General features: G+C 38.5%; 1 protein-coding gene across 1 annotated transcript in view; it reads left to right on the plus strand.

The window, feature by feature from the left end:
* Nucleotides 1–14,672, plus strand: part of LOC104281084 (protein MMS22-like) — a gene marked incomplete at both ends in the record, with an annotated part of 21,465 nt that overhangs the window by 1,702 nt on the left and 5,091 nt on the right. The window contains 6 exons of the mRNA XM_009878952.1: nucleotides 1,787–1,912; nucleotides 4,835–4,887; nucleotides 8,710–8,797; nucleotides 8,894–9,071; nucleotides 10,071–10,164; nucleotides 13,606–13,736. Coding sequence (XP_009877254.1) covers nucleotides 1,787–1,912; nucleotides 4,835–4,887; nucleotides 8,710–8,797; nucleotides 8,894–9,071; nucleotides 10,071–10,164; nucleotides 13,606–13,736 — 670 coding nt within the window. The remainder of the gene's footprint in view (nucleotides 1–1,786; nucleotides 1,913–4,834; nucleotides 4,888–8,709; nucleotides 8,798–8,893; nucleotides 9,072–10,070; nucleotides 10,165–13,605; nucleotides 13,737–14,672) is intronic.

Genomic DNA, 14,672 nt, shown 5'->3' on the forward strand with positions numbered 1-14,672 from the left:
GTTGGCCTTCTGGGCTGCATGAGCGCACTGCCGGCTCATGTTGAGCTTCTCATCTATCAACACTCCTAAATCCTTCTCTTCAGGGCTACTCTCAACCCGACCCAGGTGCAGGACCTTGCATTTGGACTTGTTGAAGCTCATGCAGTTTGCACTGGCCCATTTCTCAAGCCTGTCAAGGTCCCTCTGGATGGCATCTCTTCCCTCAAGTGAGTCCACGGCACCACACAGCTTGGTGTCGTCGGCAAACTTACTGAGGGTGCACTCAGTGCCGTCATCCATGTTGCTGACAAAGATGTTGAACAGCACTGGACCCAGAACAGACCCCTGAGGAACTCCACTTGTTACCGGTTTCTATGTGGACATTGAGCCATTGACCACAACTCTTTGAGTGTCACCTTCTAGCCAGTATTTTGCCCACCGAGTGGTCCACTCATCAAGTCCACGTCTCTCCATCCTAGAGACAAGGATGTCATGTGGGACAGTGTCAAACGCCTTGCACAAGTCCAGGTAGATGATGTCAGTTACTCTTCCCATATCAGCCAGAGCTGTAGCTGTTTTCATGTGAAAACTCACTCAGGAGTGAGTATGTAGCCGGGTTTCCTAGATCACTACAGTTATGATAATGCTGTGCTGTTATTTATTCACTTTGTCTACTTGGATTGTAACTTCCGTGAAAAGCCTGGTTGTGAGAGACTCCTCTGTCTTCATTATGTAGAACAGGAGTAACTGTATTTAATTGCTAAAGGGTTTAAAACAGACGAATGTTTAGGCAGTTGCCAAGTGAACTATAGGTATTATGGGAGATTGAGCAGATTATTCAGCAGATGCTCTTTTTTTGCTCTAAGAAAAGAATTGGTAATAGTGCATAATTCAAGAAGAATATGAATTGGATGTGTAATATAATAAAAACCAATTGCTTGCCCAGTACATTTTTTTATTTTCAAAAATAGAAATATTTCTTGCATATTAGTGAATTCAACTCCATCTATGCTGAAGTATTTTGTGAAAGGCAGTGTGAAAATTCTAAATAATTTCCTTTGCCTTTGTGATTATACAGCTTGCTGTCATTTTAATTTTTTGAAAGCACATTAATGAAACATTTTTATATTTGCACAATTAGTAATGTTTTCACAGTCTATATAGATGTCTGATTTTCTCTACTTTGAGTAAAATGGTAGTTATGATTTCATTTATTTTTTCTTTAGTCAGAGCAAAGGTTAGTTATGACCTAGTGTCAGTTTAAGTTATAATAATAAGGTAATATTTTATGACCCTCATCAGTTCACCTACCTCTAAATGTGCTTTCATTAATATGTTCTATATAAATATTATTAAATGTATGTAAAGGAGGAACTATATATTCTAGAATTAGGCATGTAGTGTGGATTGAGCAGATTCCAAACATACACTTGCAGTGGAGCACGTTATCAAATGTAGCAGGGTCTTCTGTTAAGGACAGTCTGTATGTGCTGTCTCATTGTAAGGATGAAGAGCTTTAAGGTTGTAGGTTGTTAATTTTTATTTGTTTCTAAAATATGGTGTGCCCTGTGCCTATATTATGTTTTTATGCTCTGGGAGCTAGGAGTTGTCATATTTTATGTACTATATATTATTTTGCTATAAAAGATGTAACAGTCTCTCTTTTGAGAACACTGCTACTGTCTGTGGTGTACGTGGTGCTGATACATTGATAAAATATCAGTGGTACATAAGTCAGTTGTAGATATTGTATTCTATGGATTTATCACTGGCAAGTGCATGAATATTGTTGGCTCTATTTTTACAGGGTTTTGCTGAGACTAGATCCTTCTCCAAATGACTATGAAGAAGACATAGTGGAAATGTTTGGCTTTCAGTGGGTTACTGAAATGGCATTAGTTGAATCCTGTGGATTTCTCTTTGGATTACTTAGGTATGATAATGTTGGTGTATTTTATATTTAATCCACTTCAGTCATTATTGCCACCTTCAGGATGTAACAAGCTTTTCAAGTTCTTGATAGTAAAATCATGAAAGAATGTAATGCATCCAAAAACATTATGTTGTCTATCTAACACTCCACTAAGTGATGGATAAGACACAGACAAAATTATGGGAAGAAGTAAATTTTGTGTTACAGATTTTTAATATTATGTGACTTAAGTTTCTAAGCAGTGTGGTGCGTATCTTAGCCATCACCAGATAAAAATTTGTAAGTATAGTTATTACAGCAGTGTTCTGATTAATTTAAAAGGCTCTAAGCTTCAGAATATGTGAATAAACTATGTAAGATTTCCTTGAATGAAATTGTGCTACCCATATAATTAAAGTTGTCTTTTGAAGATTTTAAGTCTTTTTTTTTGTGCATAAAGAAAAGTGGAGGTTAAAAATCAAATACTGTAAATGCTGGATGCAGCACTTTCTTCAATTGTTTGGATTAGGATAGCTTCAGCAATCTCTTCGGATACAGTTACTCAGTGTTTGACTAATTCAATGTAGATGTTTAATCTGGTCAATGCAAATACACAGATCACCGATAATCCTCTTTGCTACTGATAATCCTTCAGGATGTACAGCACATACAGAGAGTGGATGGGAGAGGAGCTTTTGTATGATTCCACAAATAGATGAGATATGTTCCATCATTCCTTTGATTGTAGCGGATTCTTTCATCCCTTTAGGGTATGACCGAGGGCTTCAGTTGAAACGTCATTAATAGGGTCTGGCTTATTGAAAGTTGATGGCATAGATAGTAGAAGTGTATTAACACCAGTATTACTTATCTTTGCATGTTTGATGCAAGCTTTGACTTCACTGTGATTTAAAAAAAAACAGATCTGATAATGGAGGAGATAGCAGTTAGTTAAAGAAGATGGTTAGAAGAAACCTTTCAGCATCTATTCTGATACTTCTATTAACTGTTTATTGAGATAAAATCACTGGGCCGTGAGACAGCTATGTAGTTGATCTGTTGAATTAAAAATTATTTTTTCCCATAATATAAACTTTTCTGTAATTGTGATAGAGATGAACATAAGGCATGATATATTTTATTATGTTAAGTTATTCAAGCTATACATAGAACAGGCTTCCCAGTGAAGTGGTTGAGACCCCATCCCTGGACGTATTTAAAAGATGTGTAGACATGATGCTTAGGGACATAGTTTAGTGGTGGACTTGCCACGTTAGGTTAACGATTGGATTCGAAGATCTTAAAGGTCTTTTACAACCTAAATTATTCTATGATTCTATAGTAGTATATAGCAGAACTGCAAGTTAAAAACAGTAATGGCACCATAAAAATAATTCCTAGCTTTTTTTTATATGTTTGGAGATGTGTTGGTTGAAGTAAGAGTTATGTAACCATTTAAGTGGGTATATTAAGACGATGTGTCTTTAACAGATTAATAAACAGAAATACCAGTTTAACTGTCAGCATACTTATTTGCAAATCAAATGATTTAATGATTAAGAAACATGAAGATAATCTTTGAGGTACAAATACAAATTGAAGTTAAAATGGCTTATTTAACTGATGATATCTTTGTTTCTCATGGCCAATTTGTGCTTTTATCAGCCAACTGTGTTATCTTTTGTCAGTTCAGTGGGCAGTCTTTATTCTCCTGTGTGCATCCTTTTTGACTCTCTCCAACCCTCAGCCTTAGCCGTCCTCTTTCATATAGACCTCGTGCTTTAGACTTCCTTTCTTTCTGCGTCATTGAAATACTTGAAAAAATCATGCAAAGATTCAGCTTTGATTTCAAAACAGAACAAACAAAGAAACCTCACAACTCACCTAAATGGCTGACAGTAATCTTGCGTGGCTGACATGATTTTATCCAAGGAAGGAAAAAGTAAGGGAGACAATTTTAATGTGTGCCTACCCTTTAATATACAAGTTACAACCTGGGGTTTTGGATCCTTGTGGGCACTTCCTAGTTTTCAGGATTTTTTTCATAAGAACATTTGATCTGGGTTTGATCCAAGTATCTTGTTTTTGAATCCTTCAGTAGTTGTTGTTTTGACTGTATAAGAAATGAGGCAGAGAGCTCCCTCCTCAATTTATGCAGCATTTTCTTTCAAAAGTCTGTCTTGCACAGTTGCACTTTTCATGTATTCAGTGTAGTACCATGTTATCTCTGTGGGGGCTATACTTGAAGACCACTGAACATAACAATTGTTGCACAATCTGGCTTAGTACTTATGTATGTTACAGATTTTTTGTGTTGTTTTTCTAATTTTGATTTGCAGTGGCAGTTAGTAGCTTTTTAAAAAATGTCCTCTCTCTCCTCCACAAGTGAACTGAGTTTTACCTTTTCCAGAGATGCTTTCTCCTTTCACTCTACTATATTTGTTGCTGTTTATCTTTTGTGCTTCAGTTAAGCAACAGACCACCCTAAGTAGGAAGCACAAAAAGCTAGTGACAAAATTTACTAGTGCTCATTCAAAAGTGAATTAAATTAGTGTATAGTGAGTGTACACCGTGGGGCTAACTTTCAGGTTTAATCTGTGGTGAAATAGGAGGTTAAGCTACGCCTGTGGAAAGGCCACATAGCTTTCAGGGCATTTTGTGTTGTGTGTGTGTTGTTTTTTAAATCCCCCAGTATTTAGCTAATTTTGTATTTTACTGTGTTTAATGTTTTAAAAACAAGCAAAAATTCTACTCATTTTCATCCCTTCACAGCTGGATGTGTCTGTTGCCTTCCACTAACTCTTTCCTAAGTTATGTTTCTGTAAGCTTTTCAGAAATACGAAGCAAGAAACACCTCTCACCTCGCTCTCAGATCTTACTAAAGTGTAGTTAGACAACTTTTACCTATATAAATACCATAATCATTTGTATTCCTTTAATTAGGCAACAGATATACAGACTGGAAGACCTAGTACATATGAGTTCATCTGATTTTGGTAAGTTTAACACGTTTGATTTGACATTGGAATAGGTATATGACTACCTTTTTATTATAGAAGTATATTATTGCAGATCAAATTTGTACTTTGACTCTTGACCAAATGCTTATCGAGTATGCTGCAAAACAGCATATAACCAGCATAAAACTTGCAGTAAGGGTACAGATATAGGCAACCAAGTGATGTAAGGTGATGTGAAAATAGTGGAAATGTTGTGAGTCAGTTTGGAACAGGCAGGGGAGCTGGGCAGAGAGGAATCTAATGCAAGGGCAAATGTAGGGTCCTGCACCTGGGAGGAATCAGCCCCATGCATCCATATAGGTTAGGGGTAGACCTGCTGGAAAGCAGCCCCGAGGAGGAGGATCTTGGAGTCCTAGTAGACAGCAATATGCCCTTATGGCCAAGAAGGCTAGTGTTATCCTGGGCTGCATTAAGAAGAGTGTGGCCAGTAGGTCAAGGGAGGTCATCCTCCCTCTCTATTCTGTCCTGGTGAGGCTGCTGCTGGAGTACTGTGTCCAGTTCTGGGCTCCCCAGTTGAGGAAAGACAGGGAGCTACTGGACAGAGTCCAGCAGAAAGCAACAAGGATTGGGGGATGGAGCATTTCTCTTATAAGGAAGGATTGGTAGAGCTGGAACTCTTTAGCCTGGAGAAGAGTGAGAGGAGACCTTATCAATGTCTATAAATATCTAAAGGATAGGTGCAAGGAGGATGGAGCCAGACTCTTTTCAGCAGTGCCCAGTGATAGGACAAGGGACAACAGGCACAAACTGGAACACAGGAAGTTCCATCTAAATATGAGGAAGAGCTTCTTGATTATGAGGGTGGCAGAGCACCGGCACAGGCTGCCCAGAGAGATTGTGGAGTCTCCGGCTTTGGAGACTTTCAAAACCCACCTGGATGCGTTCCTGTGGGATGTGTTCTAGGCAATCCTACTTTAGCAGGGGATTGGACTAGATGATCTCCAGCGGTCCCTTCCAACTCCAACAATTCTGTGATTCTGTGGACCAGATCTGCGTGTATAGTAGGTGCACAGGGCAATTCTGACCTTACTAACCTTAGTGGGGAATTTCACAGTAATTTTACTCAAGCTAAGATGTCACCCCGAGGTAGAATTTGGCAAAATTATGAACTCATTTAATTGAAAATTAAAGTTGCATCATAGCTCCCAATAACTATTAAAGTTACAAAGGAAGTCGTCTGGGACTTTTTTTTGGAGTGTTCTCTTGGCTTATGTTTAAACTAGTTACTTGTATTTACAAAGTTAATTTATCTTTGCAGCAGAAGTGATAAAATGGGTTCACTACAAAATGCTTCATTTCAATTAAATACTAAAGAGTGAGAAACAGTATGTTTTGAAATGATTATTGCAGCCTTGGGCTTATTGTAGGTTTGAAGGCTACATTACTTAGCAAGTTGAGGAGTTCAGTAATTACTCAGAAATAAACTGTCTGTAGTATCATCTCATTACAGATAAATTGCTAGTGTTCCAAGAGTATGAGTAAATGTTTTTACACATTATTATTATTTTGCTTTGATATTGTTATGCTCTGCCATTTAAGTAATTGGTATGAATTTATCAAGCTTTATTGATCGTATCTTAAAAGTCTGATTTTGCTGACATTTAATTCTTAAGTGGAAATAGCCGTATTTAAATTACATTTGAACTTTTATATGGTAGCTGAACACCAAGAAACTCTTCTGTAGTTCTTTTTCCCTTAAATTTAAGTGTCTACTTGGTTGTCTTCTCTGTATCCTGTTCTTCCTCTTGTCAAATAAGCCAATAAAATAAATGTCTTTAATTTTTTGCTTTGCACCAGGCTTTTTTTGTCTCAGAACAAGTCATTGATACATCTGTCACTCAGTTCCCCCCTTATACAAGCAGGCTAGTAGTAGAGAGGTGCGGTGAGGATTAAAATATTTATAAAGATCAGGCAGCATGATGTAAGGTATTATTGATGTCTTCGATAAATGCACTGTTGCCACTATTTAAAATTCCAGTTTAGAGTTTTAGCTCAGTAAATCTTTGTTGTGTGTATATGTTTATGCATATATCGATATTGTACATTTAATTTCATTTCTTACCTGTCTTAATGAGTTTTGAAGACTTGGCACTGGCAGCTATGTAATGTGTAAGCCATATAAAATCTTCTCTTGCGCTCTGTGTTGTTTTGCCTTTTGAAAATGCCTGATCTGTTCTTAATGTTCTGTTGTTCCTGTTTTCTTCCACTTACTTAATTTCTCAGTGATTTATACAAAAGGTTTTGTAGTGGTGGGCTTGACAGCGTTAGGTTAATGGTTGGACTGGTTGATCTTAAATGTCTTTTCCAGCTGAAACGATTCTATGATTCTATGAAATACATTAGTATGGAATTTTGCCTAAACAGAACTTCCTAGAACTTAGGATAAGATATTTGTTACTGCAACAAAGCAGCAGTAAATCTATAAATAATTCCTTTAGAACAGAGTGATCTGAGCCTCTAAACCTATGGTTCATTACCATGGCAGATCCGATGGCTTCTTACATGGTGGAGGAAGGCCGTACACTGGAATATTATGGTACTTGTACCAGTTAATTTGCTTCGCTCTGGGTGTAGTTGCTTGAAAGATGTTGAGATAGGTTTACATGCACAAAACTTTATTTGTTGGGTCTGTAACAAGTGGCATACGTAAGTTTTGTGCATGTAAACCTATTTGTTGGGTCTGTAACAAGTGGCATACGTGAACTTCAAGGTTACCTGGAGGGGATGGAAGAGACAAAGGGAAGACTTGGCAGTGGCCAGCTGAGGAGAGGAGCAAAGGCAACTGCCTTGCCCTTGACATGCAGTCCAGTGCAGCAGGTGTCAAGGAGTTTGCATCTCCTCTAGTGCAATACACTTTCACTGGGACCTGCTCATACTTCTTGTTTCCTGTTCCCGTTTATTGCGTTCTTAACAGTGCTTGATGCGTGCTTTATCAGGTAGAAGTGCTGCAGGCTGACTGGTTGCTAAGCTGTTGTGTATTTATATGTTTGGGCAGTATTTATATGATTGGGCAGTAGTTATTGGGTATTTAAGTGACTGTATCTGCCTTGTTATGCACTGAGTTTCATCTTTCTCTAATATAAGCTGGAAGCTACAAGGCAAGCTGTGGGAATAAATAAGGAGTAATTCTCACACCAGTGGCATTAGCTTTCAATGAATCTGTCGTAGTGATGGTCTTTGAGCTTGCAGGTGATGGAGGATAAGAAGGGTAACACATGAGAACAACAACTTCAGGGAGCAAAAGAAAGGAGATGGAATAAGTGTCTGAAGGAACACAGAGCTGCAAGTGTAGGGCAGGCTACAGGATTGCGAGTGGACAGCTCTTAGCATTACGCATTAAGGCACCATGCAACAATGTGATGCTTTCTAGAAAGAGATGTTACAAAGCATGCTTCCAAATAAGTCCACCTGCTTCAGTCCCTCAAGTGAAAAGGATGCTGAGAAATTTTCACACATGTCTTTTCAGAAGGTGTCCTGAAAGTAGGCAAGGAGCAGTGCAGTAGGGCTGAATGATTTCTTCTAGCACTGGTTGCTTGCCTCTGCTGCCTTTCCTGAGGGACTGGATGCCTTCTTTTCCCTCTATATCTGGATATGCACCTGAGATGATAAGATAAGGAATGGAACCCTCTGGCAAGATCACATTTAGAAGTGGACATTTGCCACTCGCCACCTCCCAAGTTGCCATCAGGAAAGAAGGTGGCTTTCCAGTGGTCTGGTCTAACTACTGCAGCGAATGGATGTTACATCAGTCACAGTGTGGGCACATCTGCTTTGAGCTGTTGATGTCTTTTACTTCAGGTCAAGCCGCAACCTTCCATTCTGAAGCAGAGAGCATCAGGCGTCAATGTGTTGAATTTTTACATTATGTGAAAGTTTTCATCTTCAGGTGAGATTTGTGCACAATTTACCAACTTATGTGCTGAGTTTTGTGTAGCTGCTTCTTATCTGTTTTCTGACTGTGTGTCTATGTATGTGTGCTCAGGTATCTGGAACCCCCTAAAGTAGAAAATGACGGAGTTCTCCAGCCATATGAAGAACTAGAAGCTCAGTTGCCATCAATGTTGGTGGAAGAACTTCATGCTTTGACCATGCACATCGGTCGTCTTGTTGAACTCCCTACTAGTGTCCTAGCATCATTTACTATTCAACATCAGGCAAAGGTTGATATTTTTTGTATTTATTTTTTTTTTTTTAGTTTAACAGTACATGTTCAACTTGATCAATTTTGGCTGAATAAGAATTAATCTTTCATCAGGCAGAAATTGAAGTTATGCTTTATATTTTGTTGTGGGTTTTTTTTTCCCCCCTTTATTAACCAAGTGTCATCCCCTACTTGGAAAACACAACTAATGAGCTCTAGACTTTCTGCGGTTGTTTTTATTTATTTATTTGTGTTTTACAGGTTCTTGAACTCTTTCTTTACTCTACAAATGATAATGCCAATTACAGGTAGATAACTAGGCTTGAACTGGCATAGCATGTTAAAAAAATTCCTTGGTGTTTGTCCTTACCAAGAGTTTGAATTTCTGAGCTTCACAGGAGGGACATTTCAAAAAAAATACACATTCTGAAATCTGACTCAAAATAGGAAATCATCATGCATATAAAGAAGAAATGTGCAGACACAGAATTAGGCACTGCAACATTAAACACTAGTGAAGTATACACCATTAAGATTTGTGCATACATACAGTAACAAATGCTTTCACATCTTTTAGAAAAAAAACCGAAATTTCGGTCTTGAGTTGTATAAACCAGTATCTGGAGGGGAATGATCCAGTATTTTGAATCATTCTGTTAATTTAGCTTGTCAGTAGGGCCACTGCTGACCTGATGAAAGAAACAGCAGTTTCAAGTACACTTTAAAGGAAGCCAACCTTGAATTAAGACGTTGTGTGTAAATTATAGTTTACATCAGATTAAATACTTCATGAACATCCTCTACAGAAAGAATTGTTGTGAAGGCTTTTTGTTTGTTTTATTTTTATTTTTTTTTTAATGGAGTGGCATGTTTATATGTTGCAGTGTATTTGATTGTAGATATCCATAATGTTCACTGCAGGCAAAGTGTGTTCCTATCTTTATGTGTCTTAGTACTGTATCCAGAATTTGCTAAAGAAATGTTAAAAATAAATAAATGTGTTTATTTCTAATCACAGGTCTTTCCACCATCATGGCATTTACTACACCTCCACTTGGATATTAATTGGCTAGTACTGGAAATTCTTCATGTATTAGGTGAAAAAATGATGAGTAAGTATACAAGTTTTTTTCTTGAACTTATTGTTGTACATATGACTTGCCTAGATTTCTCATCTTAATTTGTCCAGATATTTACTACTTTTGATAATTTTTGAGCATAGCTATATTTAATGAGGTAAATTAAAATATGATGAAGGCAGATTCTTTGTGAATCTTCATGTAGCTCAAATTAAATGAAATACTGTTAGAAATTATCTCAATCAAAACTTCACAAAGGTTATGAAGTATTTTCTCAATTGGTGCTTACAACTTATTAAATATTTAATAATAATATGCTTTTTGACATCACAATTAAAAATGCATTTCCAGACATGCAGAATGGTGAACAGCAATTTTATGAAAACAATGTAGGAAAACTGTGCAAGGATGGAGCAGAACAAAAAATCTCAGAACAGAGAATTTGTATTGGTAACTATATGTGACAATAAGAAAATACTGGGCAGAAGTGGAAGCCTCAGTCAGAGGAGCTTGTAAAAGTAGAGCAAGAAAGGGGCAAGATGATACTTTTTTTTTTAATCATGCTTTAAAAGAGCAAAAAGCAGATTGATAATAGTAAGCTGTTCATAGGAGGTAGATTAAAAGATTCGTAGAATGCAGTCGAAGAACCCAGCTTTGAAGTAGTTCAGTTTGCTGAAGAATTGTCCAAGTAAGAAAGAGAACTTTATTTGCTCTGCGAGAATTATATGTATTGTTCATGTCTGTGCTAGCAAAATAAATCACAAAAATGTATTTTCTTCTATAATTATTGTGTCACTACAGTCAAACATCTCTTCCGTCCCTCCCTCCTCCCCATTATAAAATATCAATATAAGTTATGTAAAGGAATTCCAATAGTTGGTCTGGAGTTCTAGAAAGAATGCACTGTATGTCTTGCCTAGGTGACTGAATCTGAACTCTTGGATTAGTTTTTGGATCTGCTCTGAGTGCTGTCACGACACAGTCTTGGTCAGATTACACAAGTCCATGGGACCTGATGAGATGCATCCCAGAGTTATGAGGGAAGCAGCTGATGTAGTTGCCAAACTGCTCTCCATGGCACCCGAAAAGTCACGGCAGTTGGGTGAAGTCCCTGAGGACGGGATGAAGGGAAACATTGCATCGGTTTTTAAAAGGGTAGAAAGGAGGACCCTGGGAACCACCAACCTGTCAGCCTCACCTCTGTGCCTGGGAAGATCATGGAACAGATCCTCCTAGAGGCTCTGCTACAGCATAGGGAGGTGTTTCGAGACAGCCAGCTTGGCTTCACCAAGGGCACGTCCTGCCTGACCAACCCAGTGGCCTTTTATGATGGAGTGACTACATCAGTGGCCAAGGGAAGAGCAATGGATGTCATGTCTCTGGACTTTTGTAAGGCTTTTGACACGGTCCCCTAAGATCCTTCTCTCTAGGTTGGAGAGATACGGATTTGATGGGTGGACTGTTTGATGGATAAGGCATTGGCTGGATGGTTGAACCCAGAGGATAGTTGTCAATGGCTCGATGCCCAAATGGATATCGGTGTCAAGTGGTGACCCTCAGGAATCTGTACTGGGACCAGTGCTGTTTAATATCTTTGTCAATGATATAGACAGTGGGATTGAGTCCACCCTCAGCAAATTTGCAGATGACACCACACTGACTGCTGCGATTGACATGCCAGAGGGAAGCGATGTCTTCCACAAGGACCTGGACAAGCTGCAGAAGTGGGCCCATGTGAACCTCATGAGATTCAACAACGCCAAGTGCAACATCGTGTACCTGCGCTGGAGCAAGCCTCATCAATACAGGCTGTGGAATGATGCAGCGCTGCAGAAAAGAACTTGGAGGTGCTGGTCGACAATGAGCCACCAGTGCATGCTCACAGCCCAGAAGGCCAATTGCATCCTGAGCTGCATTAAAAGAAGTGTGGCCAGCACAGTGAGAGAGGAGATTCTGCCCCTCTGCTCTGCTTTGGTGAAATATCACCTGGAATAGTGTGTTCAGCTCTGGCGCCCTCAACACAAGAAGGACATGGACCTGTTGGTGCAGGTCCAGGAGGGCAGCAAAGATGATCAAAGGGCTGGAGCACCTCTCCTACAAGGGCAGGCTGAGAGAGTTGGAGCTGTTCAGCCTGGACAAGAGGAGGCTTTGGGGAGACCTTACAGTGGCCTTCCAGTACCTGAAGGCAACAGGAAAGCTGAGGAGGGACTGTGCACAAAGGTGTGTAGTGACAGGATGAGGGGCAATGGCTTTAAACTAGAGCAGGGTAGGTTTATATTGGATGTCAGGAAGAAATTCTTTACTATGAGGGTGATGTAACACTGGCACAGGTTGTCCATAGAGGTGGTGGACACTCCATCCCTGGAGACATTCAAGATCAGGCTTTCTGGTGCTCCGAGCAACCTGACCTAGTTAAAGATGTCCCCGCTCACTGCAGGGGGCTTGGACAAGATGACGTTTAAAGGTCCTTTCCAGCCCAACACATTCTGTGATTCTATGATCTTCACCATTTCTGCATGTGTGGGTTGTGTGTTTGTTATGTAATTCTAAGTTTCTTTTATGATCTCTTGTCGGATTTCTTGTGTTTTTCTTTTTTGTGGCATTTTGGAGAAAGGATGAGAAAACTGTTAGAGGCAATTTATTGTCCCAAATTCTATATTTATTTCTAGGTAAAGTTCTGAGTGCTAATGCCATAATCCATTCTCATAAGAGAAAACTTGTGCTTTTTAACAAAAAAAAAATACTGATCAAGACAGTAGTATATCTGCATATATTATCTCGTTTGGTATTCTTATGTGCCTTCTAGAGATTCTTAGCTTCTCATCTCATTCTGTAGAGCGTGCTGAGTACTGACCAATGGCACTACAGTGGATTCAGGGCTTCACCCTTCCATTTCCAAGAATAAAATATGGGCTCATTCTACATTTCTGTTTCACTGATGTGAAAAGAGTTGTACTGTTGAAAAGCTTGTGGGATAAGATCTTACAGCCTCTTAACTTTCCATTTAATCTGTGTTAATGTCTACAAATGCTCAAGCTGGAATATGATCATGCCAGCTTTTACATCAACGCGTCCAAAGGAAAGTGTTAGACCTCTCCAGAATTGTTTGTCATCAACTTGCGTATCTGCAAAACATGTCGTGATTTCAGAACATGCGCACTGGCATGTGACAAAGAGGAACTTGCAGATAAATAAGTCTTTATTTCACTGCAAAAACTGTGCCAATAAAAGGCTATAAAGTGCCAAACGATTTTACCGTCAACCAGAATAATACCAGACTTCCATGTAATAATGAAGGGACTAGCTTGAACTTAGAATGGATGAACTTTACCACATGAGTTAATTAAAATTATATGCAGCTCAACAAACCAGTTCTAAAATACACAGAATAGCAAAAAAATTCCCATCTTTCTTGTATTCCTACAGCGAAGCCCAGGACTAAATAGGTCTAATTTTCTTTATTTTTTTTTTTAGGGCAAGTTGTATATGCTAACCATTTCATAAATCTAACTGGAGAGAATTTAACCAGTATCAGTTTATTTGAAACACACTGTGGAAGTCTCATATCTGATTTAATCAGCTTGTTCATCAACAAGTATATAAAGGTAACTTTTTTTTTCCTTTACGTAGAATGTGGGCAGTTAGATGCTTGTATGGGGAACCATGTGAATTAGATACTGCACCAATGCATAGATGACTTCTTATTGCTAAGTTTTAAATGTTATGTATGGATTTATATCTCCATGTTTTAAAGAGTGTTATTTGTTAGGAGCTCAAATTGTGTTATATTTATTCATGACCATCTGGCAGCTGAATGAGAGAGTAATGCTGAAATGCATGTGTACAAGGCAAAAGTGAGTACCACATTTCCTAAGTTCAGTGTTCCAGGTTTAATGCCAAACATGGCACGGTCTGAAAGGTTTAAAGCTATAGATGCACACATACACACACAAAAATCTTTTCAAACTCTCTCAAAAGGAACAAAAAGAGAATAACTGTAGTCCTTGCAGTAAGCGAACTGAACACTTACAGAATGTCATATTACAGTTTATTCTTGCACTGCTCCTATTTCTTCAACCTCTTCTTTCTGTTACAGTGCTTTTATATTTGTCAAGGAAACCTTGTCCTTCACTTTTCTTTTTTTTTTCCTGCAGCTGTAGTATTTTTCTCACTTGTTTTGAGCACCCCAAAGCTAGAAATTCGTAATAATTCCATACAAGAGTTAGTTAAAGCTGCATAATTTTCTTTGACTGTGTCATTGTGGAACCTGCTTTAGATGGGCACATGTGATCCAGGAGTGCAGGACTGAACTCTGAGAATAAGTAGCAGTGATCACTGTATAATTTATGTTTTCCTAGTACAAAGACATAAAAAATGGAATCCTTCTTCTTTCATACACCTTTTGGGGGCAGGGAATGGCTGTACTAGCATTTGATAACTGGTTTTTGGAACTATTTTTGAGCTATCTTTCTACAGAGAACTTTGTTACCTTTTAAAATAATTTTCTATCTATTAAATTATCCAATAACATTGCATCCTCT

The sequence above is a fragment of the Apaloderma vittatum genome, unplaced genomic scaffold (assembly GCF_000703405.1).
Source record: "Apaloderma vittatum isolate BGI_N311 unplaced genomic scaffold, ASM70340v1 scaffold13931, whole genome shotgun sequence".
Classification (NCBI taxonomy): domain Eukaryota; kingdom Metazoa; phylum Chordata; class Aves; order Trogoniformes; family Trogonidae; genus Apaloderma; species Apaloderma vittatum.